Source organism: Charadrius vociferus, unplaced genomic scaffold (assembly GCF_000708025.1).
Source record: "Charadrius vociferus isolate BGI_N301 unplaced genomic scaffold, ASM70802v2 scaffold308, whole genome shotgun sequence".
Taxonomy (NCBI): Eukaryota; Metazoa; Chordata; class Aves; order Charadriiformes; family Charadriidae; genus Charadrius; species Charadrius vociferus.
This window is the reverse complement of record NW_009649929.1, coordinates 1,383,700-1,408,533: the sequence shown is the minus strand read 5'-3', so window position 1 is coordinate 1,408,533 and position 24,834 is coordinate 1,383,700. Positions and strand designations below refer to the sequence as shown.

At 43.5% G+C, this 24,834-nt stretch overlaps 1 protein-coding gene across 1 annotated transcript in view; it reads right to left on the bottom strand.

Annotated features, from left to right (window-relative positions):
- KCNH5 (potassium voltage-gated channel, subfamily H (eag-related), member 5) overlaps positions 1–24,834 on the bottom strand; it is a 150,464-nt gene that overhangs the window by 11,870 nt on the left and 113,760 nt on the right. Inside the window, exon 9 of the mRNA XM_009891202.1 lies at positions 18,514–18,710. Within this exon, the coding sequence (XP_009889504.1) occupies positions 18,514–18,710 (197 nt within the window). The remainder of the gene's footprint in view (positions 1–18,513; positions 18,711–24,834) is intronic.

Here is a 24,834-nt window from a genome sequence, read left to right as displayed (position 1 = left end):
TGGACACACTCTTCCCTATGCAGCCCAGGATTCCATTGGCCTTTTTGGCGGCAAGGGCACATTGCTGGCTCATGGACAATTTACCATCTATCAGGACCCCCAAATCCTTCTCCTCAGAACTACTTCCCAGCAGGTCCACCCCTAACCTATACTGCTGCCTAGCATTCTTCCTCCCCAGGTGCAGGACCCTGCACTTGCTTATGTTGAACCTCATTAGGTTCCTCTCTGCCCAGCTCTCCAGCCTGTCCAGGTCACGCTGGATGGCAGCCTGGCCCTCTGGAGTGTCAGCCACCCCTCCCAGTTTGGTATCATCAGCGAACTTGCTGAGGATACACTCTGTTCCCTCATCCAGGTCATTAATGAATATATTAAACAAAATTGGACCAAGTATCGACCCTTGGGGGACACCACTGGTTACAGGTCTCCAACTAGACTTCGTGCCACTGACCACAACCCTCTGAGTCCTGTCACGCAGCCAGCTCTCAATCCACCAAGCCAAATCGTTTAGCTTGAGTGATGGGTAGTGATCCTTCAAAATGGTGTGATTACACGTTTAACTAAGCAAGCGCTGAGCTAAAGAGTCAGATTGCCAGAAGAAATGCCAAAGCCTCTTACTCTGTTTGCACAATTGCGCACGTTTACACCAACCACAAGCATTTTTTGAGAGCAGCTCAGTCTCCTGACTCAGGCGCTCTTCGGTTCCTCCAGCCGCCCTGACCTGAGCACCTCCTGCCCATATATTCAGCCCTTAGAGACACCTCCTTCTCTTTGTACCCCATGGGAAAACACATGGGTTTTCTGGTCCTGCAGGCTTAGCTGTTATATCTCGTGCCTGTTGGGCTCCATGCTTCTGCTTGGAAAGGGATGCTGAAGAAGGGCACTGTGCACCTTTGCAAGTGGGGAGCTTTGCTGTGGTTTTAAACAAGACTCTGGAATTGAAGCTGATCACTGTATTTTGCTGCTTTGCCCACACTATTTTCTGTTTTCTTTGTTTTAACCGAACAGCAGAGGCCTCAGCATGTTCCAGAATAGCCAGATTCAGACTTATTTCTCCAACACTATAGAAGACCACAAGAGGCACCTTCCACATACAGACGAATTTATTTTAAACAATAAACCAACAAGGCTACTGTATTTATGAATTTTCAACCAGGGCCTATTGCTGGCTGGCCTAGTTTAGGGTCAGTGCGTTGCAGCCAGGAATATTGATTTGTGTGGCCTCAGAGCAGCCTGAACTGTGACCATGATCCAAAGACACACAGTCCCTCCTACGGGGGCAATAAAATCCAGCTTTAGCCTCCTAATTCCCTTTCAGGACCCTAAATCTTACATTGAACTCAATACAAAGACTAAATTGCACTGGGGATCTGAAATACTTTCTGAATCAAGGCCTAATTTGTTTTCTGTATACAACACAGAGACAGTTAAACATGGAGAAATTGAGCAGAGAGCAATTTTGGGATAACTGTTGCAACATAACTATTACTGAGTAGTGTCTCATGGGGACTCTTGTTCCCTCTCCCTGGTTAGGTTTATCCACTTAGGGATTTGAAACTCATGCCTTTCTTTACTCCATAACAACTTTTTCATGTAAACAAGTCTAGCCTGGGTTGGTCACTTGGGGGGTAAGCAAACGAAATGGTTCCTCCTGCTCTCTGCCTCTTTCTACCAATCTCTCCCTCTTGCAGATGTGCTGTCAATGGAGAGTATCAAGCACTCATCTCTCATTCTCCTTCTCCTCCTTCTCCTTCCTCTCCCTTCCTTACTGGAGCAGTTATCTGAGGGAACAAAGGGCAGGGGAGATACTTCTCCTACTTCTTTGCCTGGCACTGAAGCAGAGAGAATAGCAGATTTCTAACACTGGACTTTCTTTCCTTTCTGGAATTTCTTTCCTTTCATCTTGCAGATGTTTCTTGCTCCTGCAAGAAGGGAAGCTGAGGTTCTTATAAGGACTGTGGTGGACTTCCAGACCCTGGGAAAGAGGAGCCCTTCAGAAGGCTAAAAACCCAAGCTTGGTAGACCCAAGGTCTTCCACTGGATCTGGAGGAGATCCCCAGCAAAGATGGCATCTAACTACCACAACAAAACCATCCCATGACTATTAGGACTCCACACTGACGTAAATGGCTGGTGACACATACCGCCAAGGGGTCCACTTAGACCATGTTGCCACCACCAATCCTGCCAGCACATTACCATTAGGAACCCAAGGGTTTAGGAGTGGAAAGGGAGCTTCCTATTGACTTCACATTGCAAAACAGTGCCCCTTCAGGAGGACAGTTTCCAGATAGATCAGGCGTGTCTGGTCCTTGCAAACTTGCATTGGCCATTGGATCAATATCTCCTATTGGCATTGGCCTAATGAAATGTCAGTAAGCAGCACTGTCAATTGATTCAGGCTTTGCTGTGGTGCAGATGAGTTATGGTCTGTGCATTCTATTACGGATGATTTAAAAAAAGAAACTCCTCAAAGAAAGCAGCCTTCGCTTTGCCCAGTGCAGTATCTCCTCACAGTGATACGCTTCTGAGCATAAATAGAGAAAGATAGTTCAAAGGCTCCAGATGACAGCGGGGTGGTTTGAGCTTGGGGCAGACTGCAGAAATGGTGCTCTCTGGGACGGGGAAGAGTGCCAAAAGACTTTTTAAGCTGCTCTTCAGCCTGATTTAACTTGGAACAGAAAATCAATCATCAATAATAATATGCAGTACTAATCTACCACTCTTCTTTCCCTGCATTGGAGAAAGCAGAATTCGTGTTGCTGCCTCTTGCCAGACGCCAAAACCAGGGCACAGAGAGGTCACATCACTTGCTCAGGGTCATTGAGCTTCTCAGGGGATAAATGAGGGACAGAACGAAGGTCTCCAGCCCAGAGCCCCCTTAGTAGGAAAAGCCATACCGCAAGAAGATTAAATATAGAAAGAGATACAATAAAGGAAAATACAACTATTAATATAATAATGGACTTTCCTTTCACTACTGTCCAGTCTGGGAAATGCAGACCTGGATTTCAAATAGTTGGGAGGGCTCAACTGTAATTGAAGCTAATTGCTAAAATTAAATCCAGACCAGGTCAGCTTTACTGCTGTTCAAGCTTGTGTTGGAAGATGGGTGGGCAGGTGGGCAGAACTATCTCTGTTTATTTAGCGAAAACTTTCAGAGGGTCTTATTTTATTGCAATGAAAACTGTGAAAAAAACTAATTAGGGTTCTGGCCAGCCCTACTTGTGACAGACCCAGTATTCCTGCATATCCCCAACACAAAGCCACACTGAACATGGGCCCAGAGGATTTGCAGAATTCGTGTTTTGTTCTCTGTTTTTCTGCCTCTTATGGATTTCTGCCTGAAGACCAAATGGTCTCAATAAATGCCTAAAAGAGACTCTCCATTTACAAAGTAATACATCAGCAAAAGAATTGCAAATTGTTCCCAAAATGAATTATTCTCTGCTCTCTACTTTAAGTGGAAATTTAAATTAATCGGAATCATTATGGTGGTTTTTTTTTTCCTTAAATATTACTGTACCAGACTGTAAAGTGCCTGAAATTTAATCTCAAGTCTTCAGACCTGAAAAAGTGTTTTGCAACTGAAAGCTTGTTGATTTTTTCCAGCTACATCAACTGGTCTAATGAAAGATAACACCCCTGCTACTGGCCTTCCTTCTGACACTGAGAACATTCTACCTGACTTAAAGAAATGTTGGTTTTATATGGAATGTGCCACCAGCTACTCTGTTTGTTCAATTCATCATTTTCAAGGTTTTGTTGAAAATTTATTTATTATATTTATTCAATAATTAATTTATTGAAAAGCTTTTATAACAGGAGCTGCAATTAAAACAATGCGCTTCCAGTACCATGTGATGTAGAACACCATTGGTTTTGTTTGTGATGAGTCGGAAATGAGGAAATAATTTTAAAGGGCAGAACATATGAAAAAGACTCAAACAAAAGGGACCCTGGGCAGCCTCTGTACCTCAAAGAGCCAAGGCCTCAAACCTTGTGTCTTTCCATATTACAAAACAAAGAGGTAAAATGTATTATACTTTCACTGTCAGACATTCCTCACCCGAACCAGGTCTCATAGTGGAGACTAATTTGGTGGGGAGTGCCACTGACTCCAGCTTTAAGCTAATTAAAAAATACGGTGGTATTCCTGAGTGGAGCAGATTTAGGCTGGTGGCTGGGCAGTCATTTGCTTGTTTCCCATCTGCTTCTAGATCCCAGTCACAGTCCTGATCTTTCAAGTGCTCGTGGGGCTGAAAGTGAGGGCATGTCTATGCCCCACCACAAAGAAGGGCAAAAGGACCCCTGTTGTAGCATAGTAGCATCCCCCTGCAGAAAGGCAGGATTAATTAGGCTCTGTTCAGATCTGCTTTAATCTGGCTCTGCTGCTTTCAAGCCCAAAGCTTACAGTGCACCATGGTTGTGTTGTCAGCCAGCCAGCCATGCCAAAGTTACCTTGGAGTTACTTCTTTTCCTTCTTGACCCATAAATACCGCCTATTGCTATATTAGAGAAGTCCGAACCTACCTGGACCAAATCCAGGTAAGTGCTGCCAGAGCTCACTCCCTTTTTACAGGTCTTTTGGATGAAACCCACGCTCAAATGACCGCAGGACGTATCCTTGTGCCTACCTTTCCCATAGGATACCCTGCAAACAAAGCCACAGCGATGCTGCAAGGGACAATAAGCTGGGGCAATTCAGCAACTCACGTCTCTGCTTCTCAGCTCAGAGATGCCAGAACGAAACCCACTGGCACTGTGACCTGGCAATTCTTTTAAACTGAAATCAAGACTCAGAAAAGATTAACATCTCTGGCAGATCATTCACTGACTGAAAGACAGGGACAGCCCACTGCATAACAGGTGCGAAATAACTCAGTTAAGCCATTGGGAAATCCCAATTTAACAGGAAAGTAGACCAAAAGGTTATTTAAACTTTTAATATCTACTTCATTTAACTATAGAAAACTCTGTGAAATAACTTTAACAAGTATCCCTGGGATTCTTCAAAAGAAACATCTCACCAACAATAGCTAAATTTTTCCCAGTTGAGAACTCTCAGTTGGCAGCATGTGAGTAAGGAGTGCTGGCTGTTGAAGCATACTGTAATTGCCTTTAATATGATCTCAGCCAGGGCTTCAGTAGGGAGGAACCCCTTGAGGAGGAGAAAAGACGCAAGACATAAGATGTGCTACTTTCACCTAAGCATCTCCCTTTAGTCAAAAGTAGCTGGCGTAGGGCTGACCCTTAGGGTGCTTTAGGTCAAGAGACTGAAGGAATTACAGTCTTTCAGAGGCACCCATAACTGTCAGCAGAGCAGGGGCCTTCTATTTAAGGCATAATCAAATGAAAAAATCTAGAGAGACAAGACCCCATTTCAATGATGTTGCTAATGTTTCCTTGTACCCGAATCTGAACCAGTGAAGAGCTGTTCCTTTCTGGGGCAGAAAGCCAAGGAAAATCACCCACAGCCAGAAGAGCATGGAGCAGAATTATCTACCAACTAGTGAGCTTCCTACAACAGCACGGAAATACTGCATCAGCCATGTGAAACTTCAACACAAAGAGAAGCGTACTGTTCCCTGAAGGTTACTTGTGCAGAAATGAAGGTGCTTATGTTAGTTGTATCAGAGCCTCTTGCAGGCAAAACCAGCAGGTTGCCTACGTGACAAACACCCAGGGAGGATGAACTGCTCTGCCTGTCCCCAAAGGTACCATTAGATGTTTTTTCTAACCTCAGAAGAAGTGATGAAGGAACTTGGCAAGTGGTGACTGCAGAGCTTTCTATGTATTTCTGAAGAGGATCAGCAAGAGAAAGAGACAGCACAAAAGAGTTAACTAGTGGGGGTATGGGGATGGGATAAACAGATGGTGCGGTGAAGAGCCATTTCCTTTCCATTTACATGCTGACTGCATTAAATCAATCCCTGGGTTTTCATGGCAATAAGCTAAGGCTCTGCTGGGGAGGATTTTAGTGATTTGGCTATATCCTAGTTGTGGGTATCATTCTATTGTGTCCCAGCATTTAGTCTATTCTCAGGGAAAAGGTCCTTCAATTTTTTTTCATGTGATTCTCAGTGATCTTCCCTAACACCTATATCACAGCCATCACGCCTTTTCCAGATGTGGATCTCTATAAAGCCCAATAGCACTGTTTTATGTTCCTATCCATGTATTAAGGCACTGACACAGGATGTTCCTTAGGGGCCAAGCCTGCTGTTTTTGCAGCCTTAGCTTATCTCATGGCTCCAGACCCAAACAAATTAGTTTGTAATCCTCAGTATTGTATACTTTGGCAAATCTGGGTTTAAAAGTGATCAGAAATGACCTCCTTGTGTAAAATTGGAGTCAGTTCCATTGATTTGTCCCCTCTCCCTGCCTGGGGCTAGTAAGAAAACCCTGTATCTGCACAAATAACAGGGCTTTGCAATCGATAACATTGATGATTCCGTATTTCCCCATTTATGACTATGTTGCACCCTGTTTACACACTGTTTGTATCTTTTCCACCACTCCCTATGCACACACAATTAACAAAACACCAGCTGGTACAGGATAAACACTGCTGCAAGGATGCAGAGAGGCATCAGACAGAAGAAATACATATCTCTACCTCTGACCCTGCTACCTTTTCATGTCAGATGCTGCATTCGCTTCCCAGTGGTCCTTATGACCTCTGAGACTTTGGCTAAAGCATCCTCTCTGTTTTTTTCTCTGCTTTTTTTCTGGTGTCTGACAAATTCAGCTAACCTTAAGCCTCCCACACAAGACATCAGTTCTTCAGTCACCTTTTCCCAGGAAGGCCTTGTCCAGGCACATCTAGGAGGTTGACTCAAGCAAGCACAAATACAGGCTGGGTGGAGAATGGATGGAGAACAGCCCTGAGGAGAAGGACTTGGGAGTGGTGGTTGATGAGAAGCTCAACATGAGCCAGCAATGTGTGCTCACAGCCCAGAAAGCCAATGGCATCCTGGGCTGCATCAAAAGAAGCGTGGCCAGCAGGTCAAGGGAGGTGATTCTGTCCCCCTACTCCACTCTTGTGAGACCCCACCTAGAGTTCTGTGTCCAGCTCTGGAGTCCCTAACATAAGAAGGACCTGGACCTGTTGGAGTGAGTCCAGAGGAGGGCTACGAAGATGATCAGAGGGCTGGAGCACCTCTCCTATGAAAAAAGGTTGAGAGTGTTGGGGCTGTTCAGGCTGGAGAAGAGAAGGCTCCAGGGAAGACCTTACAGCAGCCTTCCAGTACCTAAAGGGGGACTACAGGAAAGATGAGGAGGGACTCTTTATCAGGGAGTGTAGTGATAGGATGAGGTATAACAGTTTTAAATTGAAAGAGGGTAAATTTAGATTAGATATTAGGAAGAAATTCTTTACTGTGAGGGTGGGGAGACATTGGAACAGGATGCCCAGAGAAGTTGTGGATGCTGCATCCCTGGAAGCGTTCAAGGCCAGGCGGATGGATCTTTGAGAAACCCAGTCCAGTAGATGGTGTCCCTGCTCCTGGCAGGGGGGTTGGAACTAGATGTTCTTTAAGATCCCTCGCAACCCAAACCATTCTATGATTCTATGACTCTTCTCAGTGTGGTCTGGCAACCACCTTAGATGCTAGAGGATGCCTACAGATGTGCAACTGTGCCAGATCTTCCACCCATGGGGCAGGGCTGATCCATGGAGCAAGAGCGTCTGCCCACAAGGTAGCTAGCAAGGTTAAAGAAGGCTGTTGGGGATTTTGTAAGGTCAATCTCTGTCCCAGCGGAGTCCTTATCTACACTTTTAGCAGCTATCTGACACTTTGGACTGAATTTGAACACAACTGGGTCAGAAGGAAGCTCTTCACAGGACACGTTACTGATGGACCACAAGGCAAACAGTGCCTTGGTTCAAACTTTCTGACAAATACTTTAAGTTATGGCTGATGGTTCATGCAGATCAGTCAGGCATCTGGTATATTAATGCGTGGCTGTGTCGAGCTTGTAAATTATTCTTCATGTACTTTTGTAGAACTTCTTGAGGTTATTGGCTAAGTCCTTTAATAAATGGAAACAGGTACAATCAATAACAAATGAAAAACATGCATGATTCAGTCCATCCATCTACATTTCTACTGTAGCCTTCTTCACGAGGACCACTAATACAGCCTGGGAGAAGGATGGGGGTCATTCAAAATTGAGCTGCTCTGAACTACTAACAACTGTTCCATTTGAAAATGGATTTGCCTTAGACACAAAAGGGAGATGAATTACAATGGCAGGCAGAAAAGGAAGGCAGAATCAGTGAAAATAGAGAGTCTAGACACAGAAATTAAGTGCGGAGATGCCAAGATGCTCTGATAAAGTCAGGAACACAGAGAAGGAAAACTGGATTTCTGTGCACTGAGGGGCAAGTGATGGGCATGAATGTAAAAGCAAAGCTAATCTTAATAAAAATGCTGCATTTTAGCTGACTGGGTTGAAATACCCTGCTTAGAAATGGCTGTTCTTTGCTGTTGTCATCTGCTGGTTGCTTAGGTCCCCTTTTTCACATTTTTAAGGGAGTGCAAAGTGTTTTGGGCTCTCAGAAAAAGCCAAAGCTGGTTCATGTGGTAACAGGAGTGCTGTCCATAATAAAAAAAAAAAAAAAAAAAAAAACAGAGGACAATGGACTGTTTCCAAAAGAGGTATGTACTCACACAACACAGAGAGGCAAGTCCCCTGGCTCTGGAGACACAGTGACTAATGGAAATACTTAGATAGGAAGCACTATACAAAAACTTTTTTAGCAGCTGAGACAGCTTTGTGGAGTACTAACAAAATAACCTAAAATTCACCTAAAAGTCCCACGGGAGGTCCCAAAGTTCACGAGATCCCTGACAGTTTAATTAATGGAGTTAAGAGAATCACAGGCTTTTATAACTGCTTACACTATGCTCCTTTATTTAACACTAACTTACATCTCAAAACTATATTATGTTTTTGCTATCTTTAGGAAGGGAAACAAGACTAAGCTGTGAAAACTGAGAAGTAAAAATATAAGGAAAGAACATATATTAATAATATATATTCCTTCCTAAGCACATCGAAGATTTTTGCCTTTCAGCAAGTTGCTCAAAAGTGCAGTAATAGGGGACTCAGCTTATTTCAGGTGCTTCCCAGAATCACCCTGTTCCTCCCGACAGCTATGCCCACCTCTGGCATATATGTAAATCACCTAGTCAAAAAATTATTGCTCTTCCAGACTTCCTTTGCATAGGACCTAAACTGAGGCAGCTTGCTAATCACAGCAACTGGCTGACAATTAAAAAAGGCACAGTCAATCAGCCATCACTAAGTTGAAAGTGACAGGCTGGGGTTTATTTTTAACTGAAACTAGTGGGATTCATGCAAACTTCTCCACAAAGTTTCTCTTGCACTTTGTATACAACTTAATACTTTCCTACATGCACTGTTTCTTTGCTGTAAAAGGCAGCCCAAAAAAAGCATTCAAAGAAAGGTAAATCTAGGATTTGCACAGCTGCAATGATTATCACATGATGAATCAGCACGTTTGGGTATCACCGCATCTGGAAAGCATGTGCTGCTAAACAATAGATGAATGAATTTATACCTGCACAGAAAAGAAAGACCTTATGCAGGGAGTATTATTTAGTATTTGTACAGGCTTATAGTAGGCAACTGGTGAGGAGTCTTTTTGTGCAAGTCAAGGCAAAAACCTGTTCAGAGAGGCGAAGGCGAGAATAAAATCAGTGCTGTCTCCAGTGCAAAACAGTCATGAAATTGTTACCAATCATTTCTAGATTGGACAAAATGGATCCCATTTGGGGCAGAGCCAGAAAACTCCCACTTGGAGGAATGCTAAAGCCCTGTTTGCTCCTTGAGAAGCCTACAGGAATCCATTTATATGATCCCAATGAACAGGCAGAAGTTCTCTTTCCCCAGCCACAGGTTTGGGTGCATTGCAAAAAGCATTCCCAATCTTGCAGAAGTAAGTTTTGGGGAGAGAGAAGTCTGGTGTAAAAACTCATTTTTATACCTGCAAGTCATCCTGTGCTGTGTCACTAAACCATCTGGTGTTCAGCTCCAGGAAGCAACAGTGGAAGCAACCAGAGCACTTGGAATTAATCATCTCAGCTTTGTAACGTTTTCCCCTTTTTTTACGGTTATTGTGTCAGAAAAATTGTAGATCTACATGTTAATTAGGCTCAGCAGCCCATGCAAGAAGAAATCCATTTCTCTGGGCTGTTTGGAGCGGTGTGAGATGACAGAACAGACCTCCTTCCCCACTTTCTGTGCAAACCCTACCTGCTAGGACCCTGGTGACCTTAGCGTTAGGCACAGTTCTATGTAACGGAGGTGGCCCACAAGCAGGGAACCTCCTGCAGCAGTGGCAGCTCCAAGGTACATTGAGGTCATCACAAAATAAACTGGCTACTCTCAGAAGTAACACAAATGCATTTGTAATACTCCCATGGCTTACTGGGCACCAGAAGAATCACAAAAAGCTATGGGGAGATCGGCTTTGTTAGGACACCTACCCAAAAGAGAGCATGCTGCAGAACTAAGCCTGGCAAAGTAACAGCCCACGAGGAAAGCTCAGGGACAGGGATGGTGATCCGCCAGGTCTGCTGCTGGCTGAGCTGCCGGTGCCCATGTTCATCACAACATCGAAATACAGGGGTGGGTAATGAGAAAAACCTTCTTAACTGGCAGTCAAAAATTAAATGGCAATGTTTGCTTCCCATTGCACCATGCACATTCCCTCCCCTTCCCTAGCAGCTGGAAGAAATTAAAAGTATCAATTCTAATCGATGAGGGGAGGTGAACACAAAATATTTATTTTTTAATATTTACAAGATTAAAAATAGTGAACCTTTGATTTATTTTTTTATCATCATTCAAGTCCTGTGCAAGCAACACTGCCCTGAATCGATATTAGCAGACGGCCTGCAGAAGGCTTTCTGAGTCAACTAAGGGAAGTCTCTTAACTATGACAGCTTTCTAAACAAGAAAATGGTATTAATTCACAAAAAGCACAACAGCAAATCATTGTCAATCTGGATCTTCACTCTAACATAGCCAGTTTAGACTTTTGTTTTCCTATGGGCGCTGCCTATCCCCGACATTTCCTGTTTAATCGTCTTCCCACACACAAATAAATCACCCAGTTTGCATTGCCTGCTTGAAGAAGAGATGCTCGTACCTTTCACTGGGGTAAATCAGCAGAGTGCCTTTTATAACAGCTGCCGAGTCCCTACATGCAGAAAGCAGCGCATCAGCACACATAATTTTTTTCTGCAACCATACCAGACTGTTCAAAGATCCTTGAATGAAAAGTATGTTAAATTGCCTTGCATTTCTCAACAAAATGCAACAGTAAAATAATGGCCTGACAAACAAGATCAAATGTCCTTTTGATTTAGATTTAGGCAGAGAAGCTACATGTCCAGGAAAAGATAAGTATACCTCTGCAATGCCAAAGGATTATTGGAATCGGGCTCAGTCCTGCTTTTAACAGAGTTGGTGGTGCTTTGCCTCTCGCTCCTACAGAAGGATGGCCAGGATGGCTGAGGAAGGCACTTAATTTAGAGATTATATTCAGAATAGAATAGAGTCCTGCTGGTACCCTGTGGGATTAATGTGACTCTGAAATACTACTAGAGATGATAGTGCGTTGGCTAATCTCTGCATCTGCCTGCAGTCTAAAGGCAAAGGTGAAAAGCAAACCCACCAACAGCTTTTACAGCAATTGCTCTGCTCAGAGAGCTGTCCCATCCCGTCTGGCAGAGAGGCACAGAGGGGTGAAGTTAATACTGCTGCAGCTTTCTCTTTGAATTTTTATGCTCCTCTTCTACCTAACAAAGTCATGCACGGTCCTCCAAGGACTAACTTCCTTGCTTTGACTGCCTCAAACTCAAAAATCCCCATGCCCCCGAAGAGGGCACAAAGACACAAGGAATTGCTCAGGGGAGCAGGAGGTGGAAGGGAAGAGTTGCAGAAAAAAACCTCTAGCCTCAGATCTGTAATCCTCACTCAGAAGGAACTGCATGGGTCTCTCGATGGCAGAAGGTGTAGCATGGACTGTAACCACACAGCTACAAATACATGAGGAATTTCTCCATTCCTCACATGTGTTTGGCGCAGACCCATTAGAAGTTTCTCAAGAAATTCCCAGGCATGGACCGGCCAGTGACCACTGTCAATTGGCAGTTTGGATAAGACCATGTTGTTTGAATGTTTGAAGTGGGCTCTTCTGTCCCATGCACATTCAATGTACAAGTCTCAACACCATCAGAGGTGGTACTAGGTCTAAATCGGTGAAACAATCCTTTAGGAAATATTGCAATAGAATATCAACATATCTGGAGATAGCTGTGAAGGCAATGAATCCAAACAATAAAAATTAATAAAATATTTGTCTTAAGTGAAAGCTTCCTCAAGCATAACAGAGGCTGCACAGTCTGCTAAGATGTGAACAAAATAAAACCATATTGATTTTTGAGGGTATAACTTATTTGCTGTGTAATCATGCTAAACCATCGCTACAGCTAAACTATAGCTACAGGACTGCATTTTCTGGGACAATATGTTCATATAAAAGAAGAAAAACCAGATAACTAAAGACCAGAGAGGAACAGGAAGGGGCAGAAGCATCTTGAGACAATGTAAAACAATCTTTCCCTTCTCATATCAAGATGGAGAAAGGAATTTGGTGAAATTAAAGGCAAGGCTAGTCTAGGAGCTCTACAGTGGGAGCATGAGGAGGTAAATTCCCCCCTTATGCCCAAACTGAGCTAGCCTTATTGCTTGGGAGAAAAAAAAAAAAAAAAAAGACAAAAAAAGGCCAAAAAAAAAAAGAAAGGGAATGAGGTACATTACTTTTTGCTGGAGTTACACGTGAGGACGAGTTAAAGGTGAGACCTTTGGCTTAGACACCTGAGAGGTGTCCTTTGCCATGGTCACAAGAGGGTTGCCTGTTACTGCAGTAATGAAGCAAGAGCTGTAAACACTCAAACACAACGTCATGGGCAGCACAGTTAGGAGCTGTGACTAACGTCACTCTGCGTTTTGCCTTGGAGAAGTGAAGAGGAGTGTCACCATGCCTGGCTCGGGAACCCCTCTCTGTCCCCTTGCCTTGGCCAGGGGCAGCAAGCAGCAGGATGTATTAGCCTGTAGATGCTTTGAGCCTTCAAAAAGATAAAGGCAGGGAAAGGAAACACGCCATACACGTTGCCATCAAGAAGTTGATCAAATTAATTTTCAGTAGAATTAAGCAAGCCATTGAGTTACAAACAAACTCTAAGTTAAGTCATGCCAAAAACCTTCTGGCCATATAAGCCATAAGAAAAATTGATCCATTGGATCTGCCGTTCCATAGGCTTGATCCTGCACTCCCTTGGGAACCTTGCCACTGGCTCAAACCAGCAGGGGAATAAGCTGCACATGCGAAAGAAAAGAGTGAGCCATGGATGAGGACTGAGTACCAGCCTGGGGGTGGGCACATTCCCTATCACAGGACAGGCAGGAGTCCAGGACCTCATTGAAGCCTCCACCAGCTGATCTACACTATTAGTCACAGCAGCTCCCTAAGCAGCATGTTTTTCTCCACTGCTTCTCTTCGTTAATAATGATGGAAAAACTTCTTCTTCCCAGATATTTTTTGCCATCATTGCTGTCCCACATGGAGAAAGCTCCCAACAATAGACTGAAAAAAGGTGAAAATGAATGATGGACCTGACAGTGCAGACAGACCACTGGGCAGAAGATGTGCTCAGCACATCCTGCTCCAGTTACCCACAGATTTCTGTTTGTCAGTTACCCAAGGACGATGCTCTGATCCCTTCCTATGTGAGCAAGTCACTCCCCACAACTGATCCAGACTGAGCGTGAGCACCAGCTGGCAAAGTGCAGACAGCTCTGAATTAAGCTGCCGTAACTGTGAATGGCTTTCAGAGCTCAAAACCTGTGAAAGTCCTCAGGTTCACCAGAACACGTGCAACCTTCAGGAGCAAGGGCCAATACGCAGAGCAATGCTTTCTGCCTCTGACATTGCTTCTGCATCAGGACACTCACTAATACAGCATGCCATCTGGACAGTCTTAAAAATGAAAAGAAGGGGGATCCTATATGAACCTCGGTACAACTTTCACTTTTAGGAGACACGAACGCAGAATTCAAATTAAAATAAAGCTTTTCAAAAAACTATGTGACACAGAAATGACAAGTGATTCAGTCAAGAAATAACATGTGATTCGTTAAAACCTCAAGCAAAACAGAAAGCCAATTTAAAAAGAAATTATTCTAATCTGAAATAGAAAGAAAAACAGGGCATGTGTGTTAAGACAGTCTGATAGCCTCACCCGCTAAAAAGCCTCAGAGATTCACACTGTGCTGAAAGAATTAGATAACATCAGTCGCTCACAGTGTTGTTCCTGGCTTTAAGAGCATCACAGGGAAAAGAAACAAGCCTCTCCAGACGGTATTTCACTGCCTTAAAGGCACTTCTTTCTTCTTACATCTCCTTGGCTCACTCTCCAGCACACCTTCCAGGAGTAAATGCACCAGAGGTCCTATACGGAGAATTGTCCTCTTCCCTGGCTGCCCCTGACTCAGTTCTTTAACACAGCTCATTTTGCTCATGTTAGAAAAAAGCAGTATGTGGCCGTGTACCTTAAAAGCTGGGGGGGAAATCTGCTTTACTGAAGCACAGGAGAATTTTAGCTGTGATTTCAGGAGGGCCAAAATTTCGGTTTGATTTTTTTCTTGCACTTGCATAAGACTGTGTTGGTCTAGCGGTTAGCTGGAGATGGTGCCTTAGCTGGTGCAAATGATGAGAAAAGGGAAAAAAAAGCTTTAAAAATATTTCAGCTGAACACTTGTTTTCTGTGGGAACGCATTTGGTAGCTTCATGTGGGACTTCCTTCCTGAATCTCGACCATCGATAAAATGTACATATATTTATACAGATTTGAGCCTCCAAGAAACCTGTCTTGGCTCCCCTCCTCAGGCCAAGCTCCATGACTTAAAATGCACAGAGGCCCTCCTCCAGCTGTGTGAAATCTTGAAAGGCACTTAATGAATAAGATATTATTAATATTCTCTTCCAACATCAGAAGGCAGTAATTAACTCTTTGAAGACTCATGCTAAACACCACTTTATAACTTTCAGCCTTCAGAGGCAGCTATGTAATCTCATTGTGATTTTAAAGAATATCTTTCCAGATTAATTATTTTTCCCTCTTTGGAAAAAAAGTTCAAAGTCCTGGTTCTGCCTTGGAGTGTGCATTAGTGATGTTAGATGTGCCATAAAGATTTCAGAGCACGAAACATGATACGCTGCAATACTTTGCAATTACAAATTAAAAGTCACCTCGCCACGCTGGGCAGGAGAGATGACTGCAGGTTGAAAAGCTAGCAGGCACACTCACCTTATGGGCTCATAAATGCAGCGTGATGGCTAAGCTACCTAACACACAAAAAAGAAAACAAAAATCCAGAGTTGATAATAGCATGCTGAGCAGATGCCTTAAGTAGGTCATTCAACATGCCAGGGCTCTAAATGTTATTTGGGAGTGAGAAAACATTATTTTCCCACTTCAGCATGACTTTCTCTCCCCTGTCATGTGGAACTAACCTTTTGTGCTCAGTACTACTATTAATTTATTAGCCTTTTGAACATCTAAATTGTTTTGCAGTCTATGGACTATACCTAAGTGCTTGTTGAGGGACAAAGCACAAACGTATGTGTGTGTGCATCCACATACATGTATGTATACTTCAAAGAGCAGACCTGATGAAAGAACAATTCTGTCTATATATTTTTGACAGTGAGAACATCCATTTTCTTGAGCTCAGAACCGCAAGGAGTGTATTTTTGTTATAATTAAATGTCAAACCTTACGAGTGATGACTACGCAAAAAAAGTGCTAAGTATATTTCTACTGAAATCAATTAAAGGAGACAATGATTTTCTTTCCATTTAGATTACATGACTCCAGCACAAACTGCCGCAGTACAGTGCAGCTCTGTCAGCCCCGTCTCATTGCCTGAACAACTGCTTTCTGTTCACCCGATGAAACTGTCCTGGATGGCACCGCCTTTCCTAAGAGATGAACTCACCGTGAAACACTTCTGTGCCCAACAGGGAATCACGTATACTTTCAGCAGATATGAGGTTCAAAACAATCCCCTGAATAACTTTACGTAACAGAATTGTGTCCCTGGTGTTGAAAGTAGCTTGATCTATTTTGTGCTTAGGAACAATATCCAGAATTTCTGCAAAGCAGGCTCCGGCTCAGCACATCTTACTGCAATACTAGAAGTAAGACTTTTCCCAAAATAGTTTTTGAGTAAAACTGTAGGAGCCATCATAGGTGGAGTTCATCTCATGTACCCTAGGTATTTAAAAATTAGCGATCAAGGACTCTCTTAAAAGTCAACAGAAAGAGGATGATATTCCCATCCCAGACTGGGCACTGAAGAGGGGCCAGATGATTGCCTTTAGGAGGAACCATTCCTCATGGGTATAAAGGTGACTGGTCACTAGCTTGGACATCATCATGAAGCTTTTGGTGAAATCAACTCCACCCTGCATGTACCACATTGACATGACCTTCCTTTGACTCTCCATCCACTCTCACGTAATGCCCACATACGCACCTAACCAACATTTCTTTTCCTTCCACAAAATCCAACGTTTCTTTAGAAGTGCTGTTCCTTCTTTTTCTGAGTCACTGCCCCTATGGCAAAGTCCATGTACCTAACACTGAGCTATACAGCAGATGTACTGGGGACCTGAGCTCCAAGAGCGTTTCCACCTGGGCGACTCCCTATGGCGGGGCCCTGCAGGGGAATCAATTTTCCTTTAAAAAGGTGTGTGGGAGAGAAAAACATCCATGAAAACCCAGCCAGGAGGCTATTCCCCATATGCATCCCTGGCCTATGGAGCTGAACTCCAGCACATTGACCTGTCAGGAAAAGATCTGTTTGTGGTTTTGCTGTACACAACCTGGTCATGGCTAGTGGGGGAAGGGGAGTCCCAGGAAGCTTGCTGAAGTGACAAGCTCAGAGCTTTAAGAAGGAAAGAATACATTTTGGCACAATGTATGTGGCATTATCTTGTCCCATGAAATCACCATCAGCAATGCTTGAGCAGAATTGACATTGAGGGACTGTAGCTGGTGGCATGTCACAGGTAGGCGAGATGGCAAGGGGAGGATGCTGAAGTCAAGGCTTGGAGGACATCTTATCAACAGAGAAGCGATAAGCTAGAAACTCCAAACAAGCTTTCAAACCCTAAAGACCTTCTTCAAGTCTGAAGCAGAGTTAACAAGCTTCAAGTCAGAGGTAAGTTGACAAGCTGGAACCAAACCTGATTACAATTCAGCTCTTTCAGGCTCCAGCACAGAGAGAGGGGGACTGTAATGCCATTACATCTGCTTTTTGCCATGGATATTCCGTGCCATACTTGGTATATTAACGAGCACAAGGCAGGCACTAAAAATTAACTCCTTTGAAAGAAGCATTAGTAAGATGCTCCAGTGGCTAGAGAGAAACTAGACTCAGAAAAGTAAAATTCTAGCTGTGTTGAACTCCTGTTACTGGGGAGGCTGAAATTGTCTTGTGAAATACTGCGATAGCTTTGGTACATCATCAGGTGAGATGCCCCAGGTACAGCTGCAGAAAAACGTGTCTCAGCAGCTAGAGGATCACAGTTAATGCTCAATAATCTATAAATCATTGCTATGAGATTTCTCTATGCAAATGAAATTTATATAACCCTCATCAGTCTTAAAAATACCATCATAAAGATTAAATTTTGCAGCCGCAATGCGAATTAAAGAATCCCTTAACCTGTTTTCAAGATACGTCCTTATAGCTAATTAATTTTGAGATGGAATGTTCTTTGAAAGGACTAATGGATAGTGAGCACTGCTGATTGATTATAAAATAGGCGGGGGGGGGTTAAGAAGTGAGCTGTGAATGTAAAATTGCTACCAAGCTTTATTAACCTTGCCATATTAAAATTCTAAACTAGGCAAGTGAGAGAAGCAGGTATTAATACAATACTTTTGCTGAGTACATTTTATTTATTTAACTTCAATAAATTTCTCTCAGTTGGTCTATGCCATGCAGATCCATCAGACTGCCCTCTGACCTATATCTTAGCATGTGAGAGACAAAACCTCCGCTCCGAGGAATCCAGAATCAGTATTATATCAGACTATAAAATATAACTTCATACATTATGCAATGGGGAAAAAAAAAAGGCAAAAAACAGCATCTGTGAAGAAAAGGAAAAGAAATGCAATTCCTATGTCACCCTGCTAGGACTACTTCTCAGAGCTGCAAATCTATGGGTAACTTTTATTGAGCCATCGTTAACAAACAGCGACAACATTTATTGAAAGGCCAGTTAATCTGCAATGACCTGAAAACATCAAGAGTAAATTGGGGGTTGTTAAACACTGCAAACAGACTGCAAGAGTGCACAATCTCTTGGTGAGAGAAAGGGGAAAACAAGAGCTGTGGCCTTACCCGTTTCCTCAAATTGCAGGTGAGCGTGAGATTCCTTGAGAACGAGTTCGCAAAAGCAGTATAAAAGTCCAACACTTTAAGCAAGGCTTCTCGTTTAATAATATGTAAATCGCAGTATGTCAGAGCCCGTACATTCGCACATGCGTGGGCCAGACTGGTTTCCTTCCAGAAAATATCACCAAACACATCACCTTTACCTGAAAAACAGCAGGACAAATTTGTTAAAAGGCAATGCTTATGCAGTGTTCTTTAGCACACAAATGATTTCTTCCCAAACCATCTTATGCTTCTGATTATTCTAACATAAGCTCCCGACTGTGAAAACTAATAAGGGCAAAAGTTTTAAAAGTATCTGAGGTACCTGAGCAGCCTTAGAAGTAGCCCCAGGTTTTTAAGGCATTTATAGATTGCTCTGTGAAGTGTCACAAAGCCTAAGAGCCAGATTGTAAAGGTCGTCTTGTAGCTGAAGATGCAAGTAATGGATTTTTCAAAGGCTCCTGAATATAATAAGGCCTTAACTGATATTCAGGTGATTGAATATTTCTGAGGGTCTGTTCCTAAGGGAGTTAGGAGCCCTGCCCTTACCAAAACCTTATGACATCTAGGTTCCCACATCACCATGGCTTTGCCGTGTTGTGCAAGAGCCAGCTTCCAGGGCCCAAGGATCACATTTTAAAGGCTGTTTAAACATTTTTAATTCACTGTGAGTGGCAACACCCCTTTTGAAAAACCCATCCTCCCCCCACCCCGAGACTTTTAATAACGAGCTCTAAAACTTAAACACATCCAGAAGTCTAGTTCTAAACCCAAACACATCCACTTAAGTAGAAGCTTATGCTTAAGTCTGTATTTAAATGTTTGCTGAGTAAGAAAGGGATTAACACCTTAGACATCCGCATGTATAAATAAATTCAACCAGATGTGAAAATTACACCTGAAGGCTATTTCAACATCAGTACATAGTGCAGCAGAACAGCTGATGCTGAGGACCTGCACATTTTGAGGACTTTGGACTAGCTGTACTCCAGTCCTATGGACAGAAGAGCTCCAAGGGGTGGCGTATTGGGTTTGCGTGGCAAGGTGTTCGTAGTGGGTGGGCTGCAGGGGTGGCTTCTGTGAGAAGCTGCTAAAAGCTTCCCCCATGTCCAATAGAGCCAATGCCAGCCAGCTCCAAGACAGACCCACTGCGAGCCAAGGCCAAGCCCATCAGCAACAGTGGTAGCACCTCTGGGATAATGTATTGAAGAAAAGGGGGATAAAAACTGCAGGAGAGCAACCAGGAGAGAGGAGTGAGAGAAACAGCTCTGCAGACACCAAGGTCAGTGAAGAAAGAGGGGGAGGAGGAGGTGCTTCAGGCACCAGAGCACAGATTCCCCTGGATACCATGGGGAAGACATGGTGAGGCAGGCTGTCCCTCTGCAGCCTATGGAGGTTCACGGTGGAGCAGATATCCATCTGCAGCCCATGGAGGACCCCATGCTAGAGCAGATGGATGCCCAAAGGAGGCTGTGATCCCGCAGAAAGCCTGTGCTGGAGCAGGCTCCTGGCAGGACCTGTGGCCCTGTGGGGAGAGGAGCCCACGCTGGAGCAGGTTTGCTGGCAGGACTTATGATCCTTGGGGGGACCCACGCTGGAGCAGTCTGCTCCTGAAGGACTGTATCCTGTGGAAGGGACCCACCCTGGAGCAGTTCGTGAAGAACTGCAGCCTGTGGGAAGGACCCACATTGGAGAAGTTCATGGAGGAGTGCCTCCTGTGGGAGGGACCCCACACCAGAGCAGGGGAAGAGTGTGAGGAGTCCTCCCCCTGAGGAGGAAGGAGCAGCAGAGACAACATGTGATGAACTGACCACAACCCCCATTCCCTGTCTCACTGTGCTGCTGAGGGAGGAGGTAGAGAAATTGGGAGTGAAGTTGAGCCTGGGAAGAAGTGAGAGGTGGGGGAAGGTGTTGTAAGATTTAATTTTTATTTCTCATTACCCTACTCTGATTTGATTGGTAATAAATCAAATTAATTTTCCCCAAGTCAAGTCTGTTTTGCCTGTGACGGTAATTGCTGAGTGATCTCTCCCTGTCCTTATCTCGACTCACGAGCCTTCCATTATATTTTCTCTCCCCTGCCAGCTGAGGAGGTGGAGTGACAGAGCAGCTTTGGTGGGGACCTGGCATCCAGCCAGGGTCAACGCACCACAGGTGGAAATGCATTATTCCTGCTCCTCCACATCCCCCAGTTTTCTGTCCTCTGCAAGGAACCCACACCCCCAGGCAGCCACCATGCATACACACCAAAGCAGGACACGTGGGGAGGATCAGGACATCAGATTCAAAATCATTCTCCTGATCCAACCAAAACACCAGCACGGATGCAGGCTGGAGATATGCTTTCAGGTTTGGACCCTACGTTTGCTCTGAGAAGAAGTATTGGCAGCAGCAAAAAGCACCTTGAAGCATCCAAAAGCTGCCTCTTGCTGCCTGGCCACATGCCAGCCATGGGCTGGGCAAGGGCCATGGCATGTGGTTTGTGGCTGACACCTCAAATCCTGAAGCAGAAACCATGGTACAAAGGGCATTTTTTGTTTCAGACCCCAATGACATCCAAGCTCTTTATTTTAGCAGTTATTAAAAGGAATCTAAAATCAATCAGTCAGTGGTGGTATTGATTTCAGGTACCTCAAGCAGCCCCTTGGAGAAGGTTAGTGATTTTATAGTTTTGGGATAAAAAAGGTAATACATCTCAATATTTCCTCTTTTAAGAACTTGTAACATTTCACTCGGCTCTATTTCGGGAACACAGACCAGAGTAATAATTTATCCAACCTTATTACTTTTTGGGGTCAGAGGCTCTATTTCTCTATTTTCCTTTCTGCTTTAGGTATTGCATCCAGTAAAACATTTCTAGCATTTCTCATGTACAGTAAAATAAGGAGTGCAAGTCCTTATCTTCATTGCCTTGTTTTTATTTTCTAACAAAAGTCTGTATAGCAGAATCATCCCTTAGAAAGGTTATAACTGCATTCTCATTGAACTGCTTTTAATTCTACATATTTTGATGTAATTAAAATTAACTGTAATACATGATACAGCTGGTATAATTTATGAAACAAGTTGCTTTAAAATGCTCTCCTTATCACAGACCATTTGCTAGTAACATATAATTTATCTAATGTACTCTTTTGAAATTACCCTTTGCAGTTAATTGTCCTTGTCTATACCCACAGTTCAAAACCTGGTTTACAGACATACTCTGCACAGTTACATAATTTATAGAAAATAGACCATTTCTGAAATGCACAAAACTGCTTAATGCATTTGCTCTCTGAGGTGGACACAGGATAGAATTAAGTCCTGCTTTCAGCAGCCACAGAGCCTCGTTAAAAAGACAGAATTCAATAATAGGGACTATTAAGATTTTTCCACTGAAATGTGAGCAAAAGACTTGTTTTCTTTCCAAATTTAAGGTAATATATAGTTAATTTAAGCCAAAAGGCTGAAAGGAGTGGATGCTCACTCTGAAACCCTGCACGATGGTGTTTCAGAATGTGTACCCAAACCACGGATAAACGAAATCACTATTCATAAACCTGAGAAGACCTTCTCACTGTCTTCAGTTCAGTGAGGCAAGGAACTGCACTGGGCCCCTCAGAAAGGCTGGGATGCGATGAACTGAACCTATTCACACTTCCATGAGCCACCAGTCACTGGATTTGAATGGTGAAGTTATAATCTCCTCTTACATTGTGGTTTATTCTCTTCAGAAAGAATAAAATCTTGGAAGAGTTTAAGGGTTCTTGAATTTGATGTTTCCCACACACGCTTCTGAGTCTCATTTGCCTGTTATAAATGTGCTAAGGAACGCACTAAATGAAAACAAAATCAACCAGATTCTCCAAAACAAGGTGTCTTTTCTCATAAATACAGAGATTAATGTACTACACTCCATCCCTATTAACAGTAGCTCACTGAGTAGAAAGTGGTAATTATTCATTCAAGTTTAATTGTACATGGTGCAAGTGAATGGAAAAAACAACGGTTTAGGGTTGCAACAGAAAATGTAACTGATAGGTCTGAAATATCAACTGCTTGGAGGCACGCATACGCTGTACACTTGCACGACATGCACACCTCCAGGGAAAGCCCGGGCTGGGCTGGGAATACAGAGGCACTTGGGGCTGATGCCGCCTGCAGACTTTTCAAAGCCTCTCTGTAGAGATTTCTTGAGGGCCCAGCATGTTACCCCCCAAATCTGCACTGCCCTGAGCGCTGAGCAGCCTGAACACCTCTCCTGAATGGAAGGCAAAGCTCTGGGAAGTCCTCCTGCCCCTGCTCTCACAGTACCAGAAGCGTCACTGAAAAAAAAAAGGAACACCGTAAAACTAGAGTGGGAACCACTTGCATATATTTTGCCCTTGGTATGAGGAAAGGGAAGAGGAAAGTCAGGATTGGGACATTGCTGGATTGAAGGGGGCAGGAACATGGGTGTAAGGATTTGGGGACTGAAAGAACCATAGAAACCAGGAGGACATGTGCAAGGTGTTGGTGACAGGCATAATTTTTTCTGTAATAGCTACACTGGCATCATTCTAAACATAGACAAAAACTTGCTCCTGTATTATGTAAGTATGCCCATACATAAAATCTACATATATATTAATTCATGTTTGTATATGTATTTAGAGGCACCATGTAACGATAACGATATTTCTATACACTATAGATAACGATATTTCTATACACTATTCTATCTTTCATATTATGATAACTGCCCCATACAAAGGAAGGGGGGAGGAAGAGGGTGGCAGATGTTCTCTGTAGCTTTGCCCCATGGACTGACTTGCCAATTTGTGAGACGGCAACTCATGCCTGGACCTTTCATGCAGAAAAAAATCTTAAGGGTCTTATGAAACTCCCCAGGAGCTTGCAAAGGGAATGAAAAAGTCCTTGGACTCAGAGAGGAAACAGTCTTGTTAAAAAGCGTCCCAGAACCCATATATATCTACGTAAAGGGAAAAGTTATCCTTCTCCAGATGGGGACAGAAACTGAGCTAAGAAATACCTAGTAGACATGAGAACTTGACGGGGCCTTTGGGAGAAAGTTTGGGCAGGCAATGGAAGAATAAATTCTTGGTGGAAAACCACACTTAGACAAAACACATAAAAGGAACCAAGACTTCTTCTTAAGGTGATAAAGTGTTTTTCTGTGCTGTGCAGTCTTAGCTAATAAGGCAGCTACCCTTCTCCTCATTTTAAAACACCTCCAAATTCCCATCAGTCACACTAGCAAAAGCCAGACATGAATAATGTAGGCTTTCTACCATTGTATGCTCAAATCTTCTGTTACTTATGAAAAGTAGAGGCTGATTTTGTTGTGGAATCAGTAAAACTGTATCATGTAAAGAAAACGCTCATCTAACTAGCTCAGGTACCAATAGCCATGACATGATGGCAGCATGCACAGAGGTGGAGGTCTGCAACCAAATATCAAATCCCTGCAGCCACAATTACATGTACTGGTACATACATTCATGGAAATATATCTCCCTGTGTCTATACATATGCAATGAAACCTCTGTCTGCAGGACAGATGTATCTCAGACTGACGTAGAAATCCAATGAGCAGGGAGGGAGTCTGCTCCTGTCACCCAGCGAGGCACACAGCTCTCTGATGGTGCAGTGAGCAGCTCTTTGCCATAGGACATTGGGGGTGGTTGCACAGGTTTACAAAATGATGGGATGCATTCATGGAATAAAATCCATCTGTGGCTACTAAACACAAAAGATTTCCTTCTGGGTGAAGAAGACCTTAAGACACAATTTAATAGAAGGTTGGAGAATATTCTGGGAAAGTATCACTTTGCTTACCTAATCTTCCTACTTTCTCCTGTACATCCGCTCTTGGCTGTTTTTGGAGACAGACTACTGGGCTGGATTTCTGGACTTAGATAATACAGCTGTTTATGTCTGAAGAGGGGATCTGGAGAAGATGAGGGTGATGCAGCAGTGCAAACTCATCAGCTGTCTCCTGCCAGCTGGGACATCAGTGCTTCCTGATGTGAGGAGATGACTACGAGACTGTGAGTGAGGGCTCCTTGCCTCTGTGAATGCTTTAGTCAAAATCTCAGCCTTTCCTATGGCACACAGAAGGGCCAGAACTCCCTTGAAAATCACATCAGAGATGAGCACCGACCAGTCAGAAATCCAGCTCTACAGGACTGCACGTTAACACGTGAAAGGGCAGAACGATATAAAAACACAGCATTTCTACCATTTGAAAGATTGTCAAAACAGCCTACAATAACAAGAGACCATGCCAAAGATCCAAGTCCA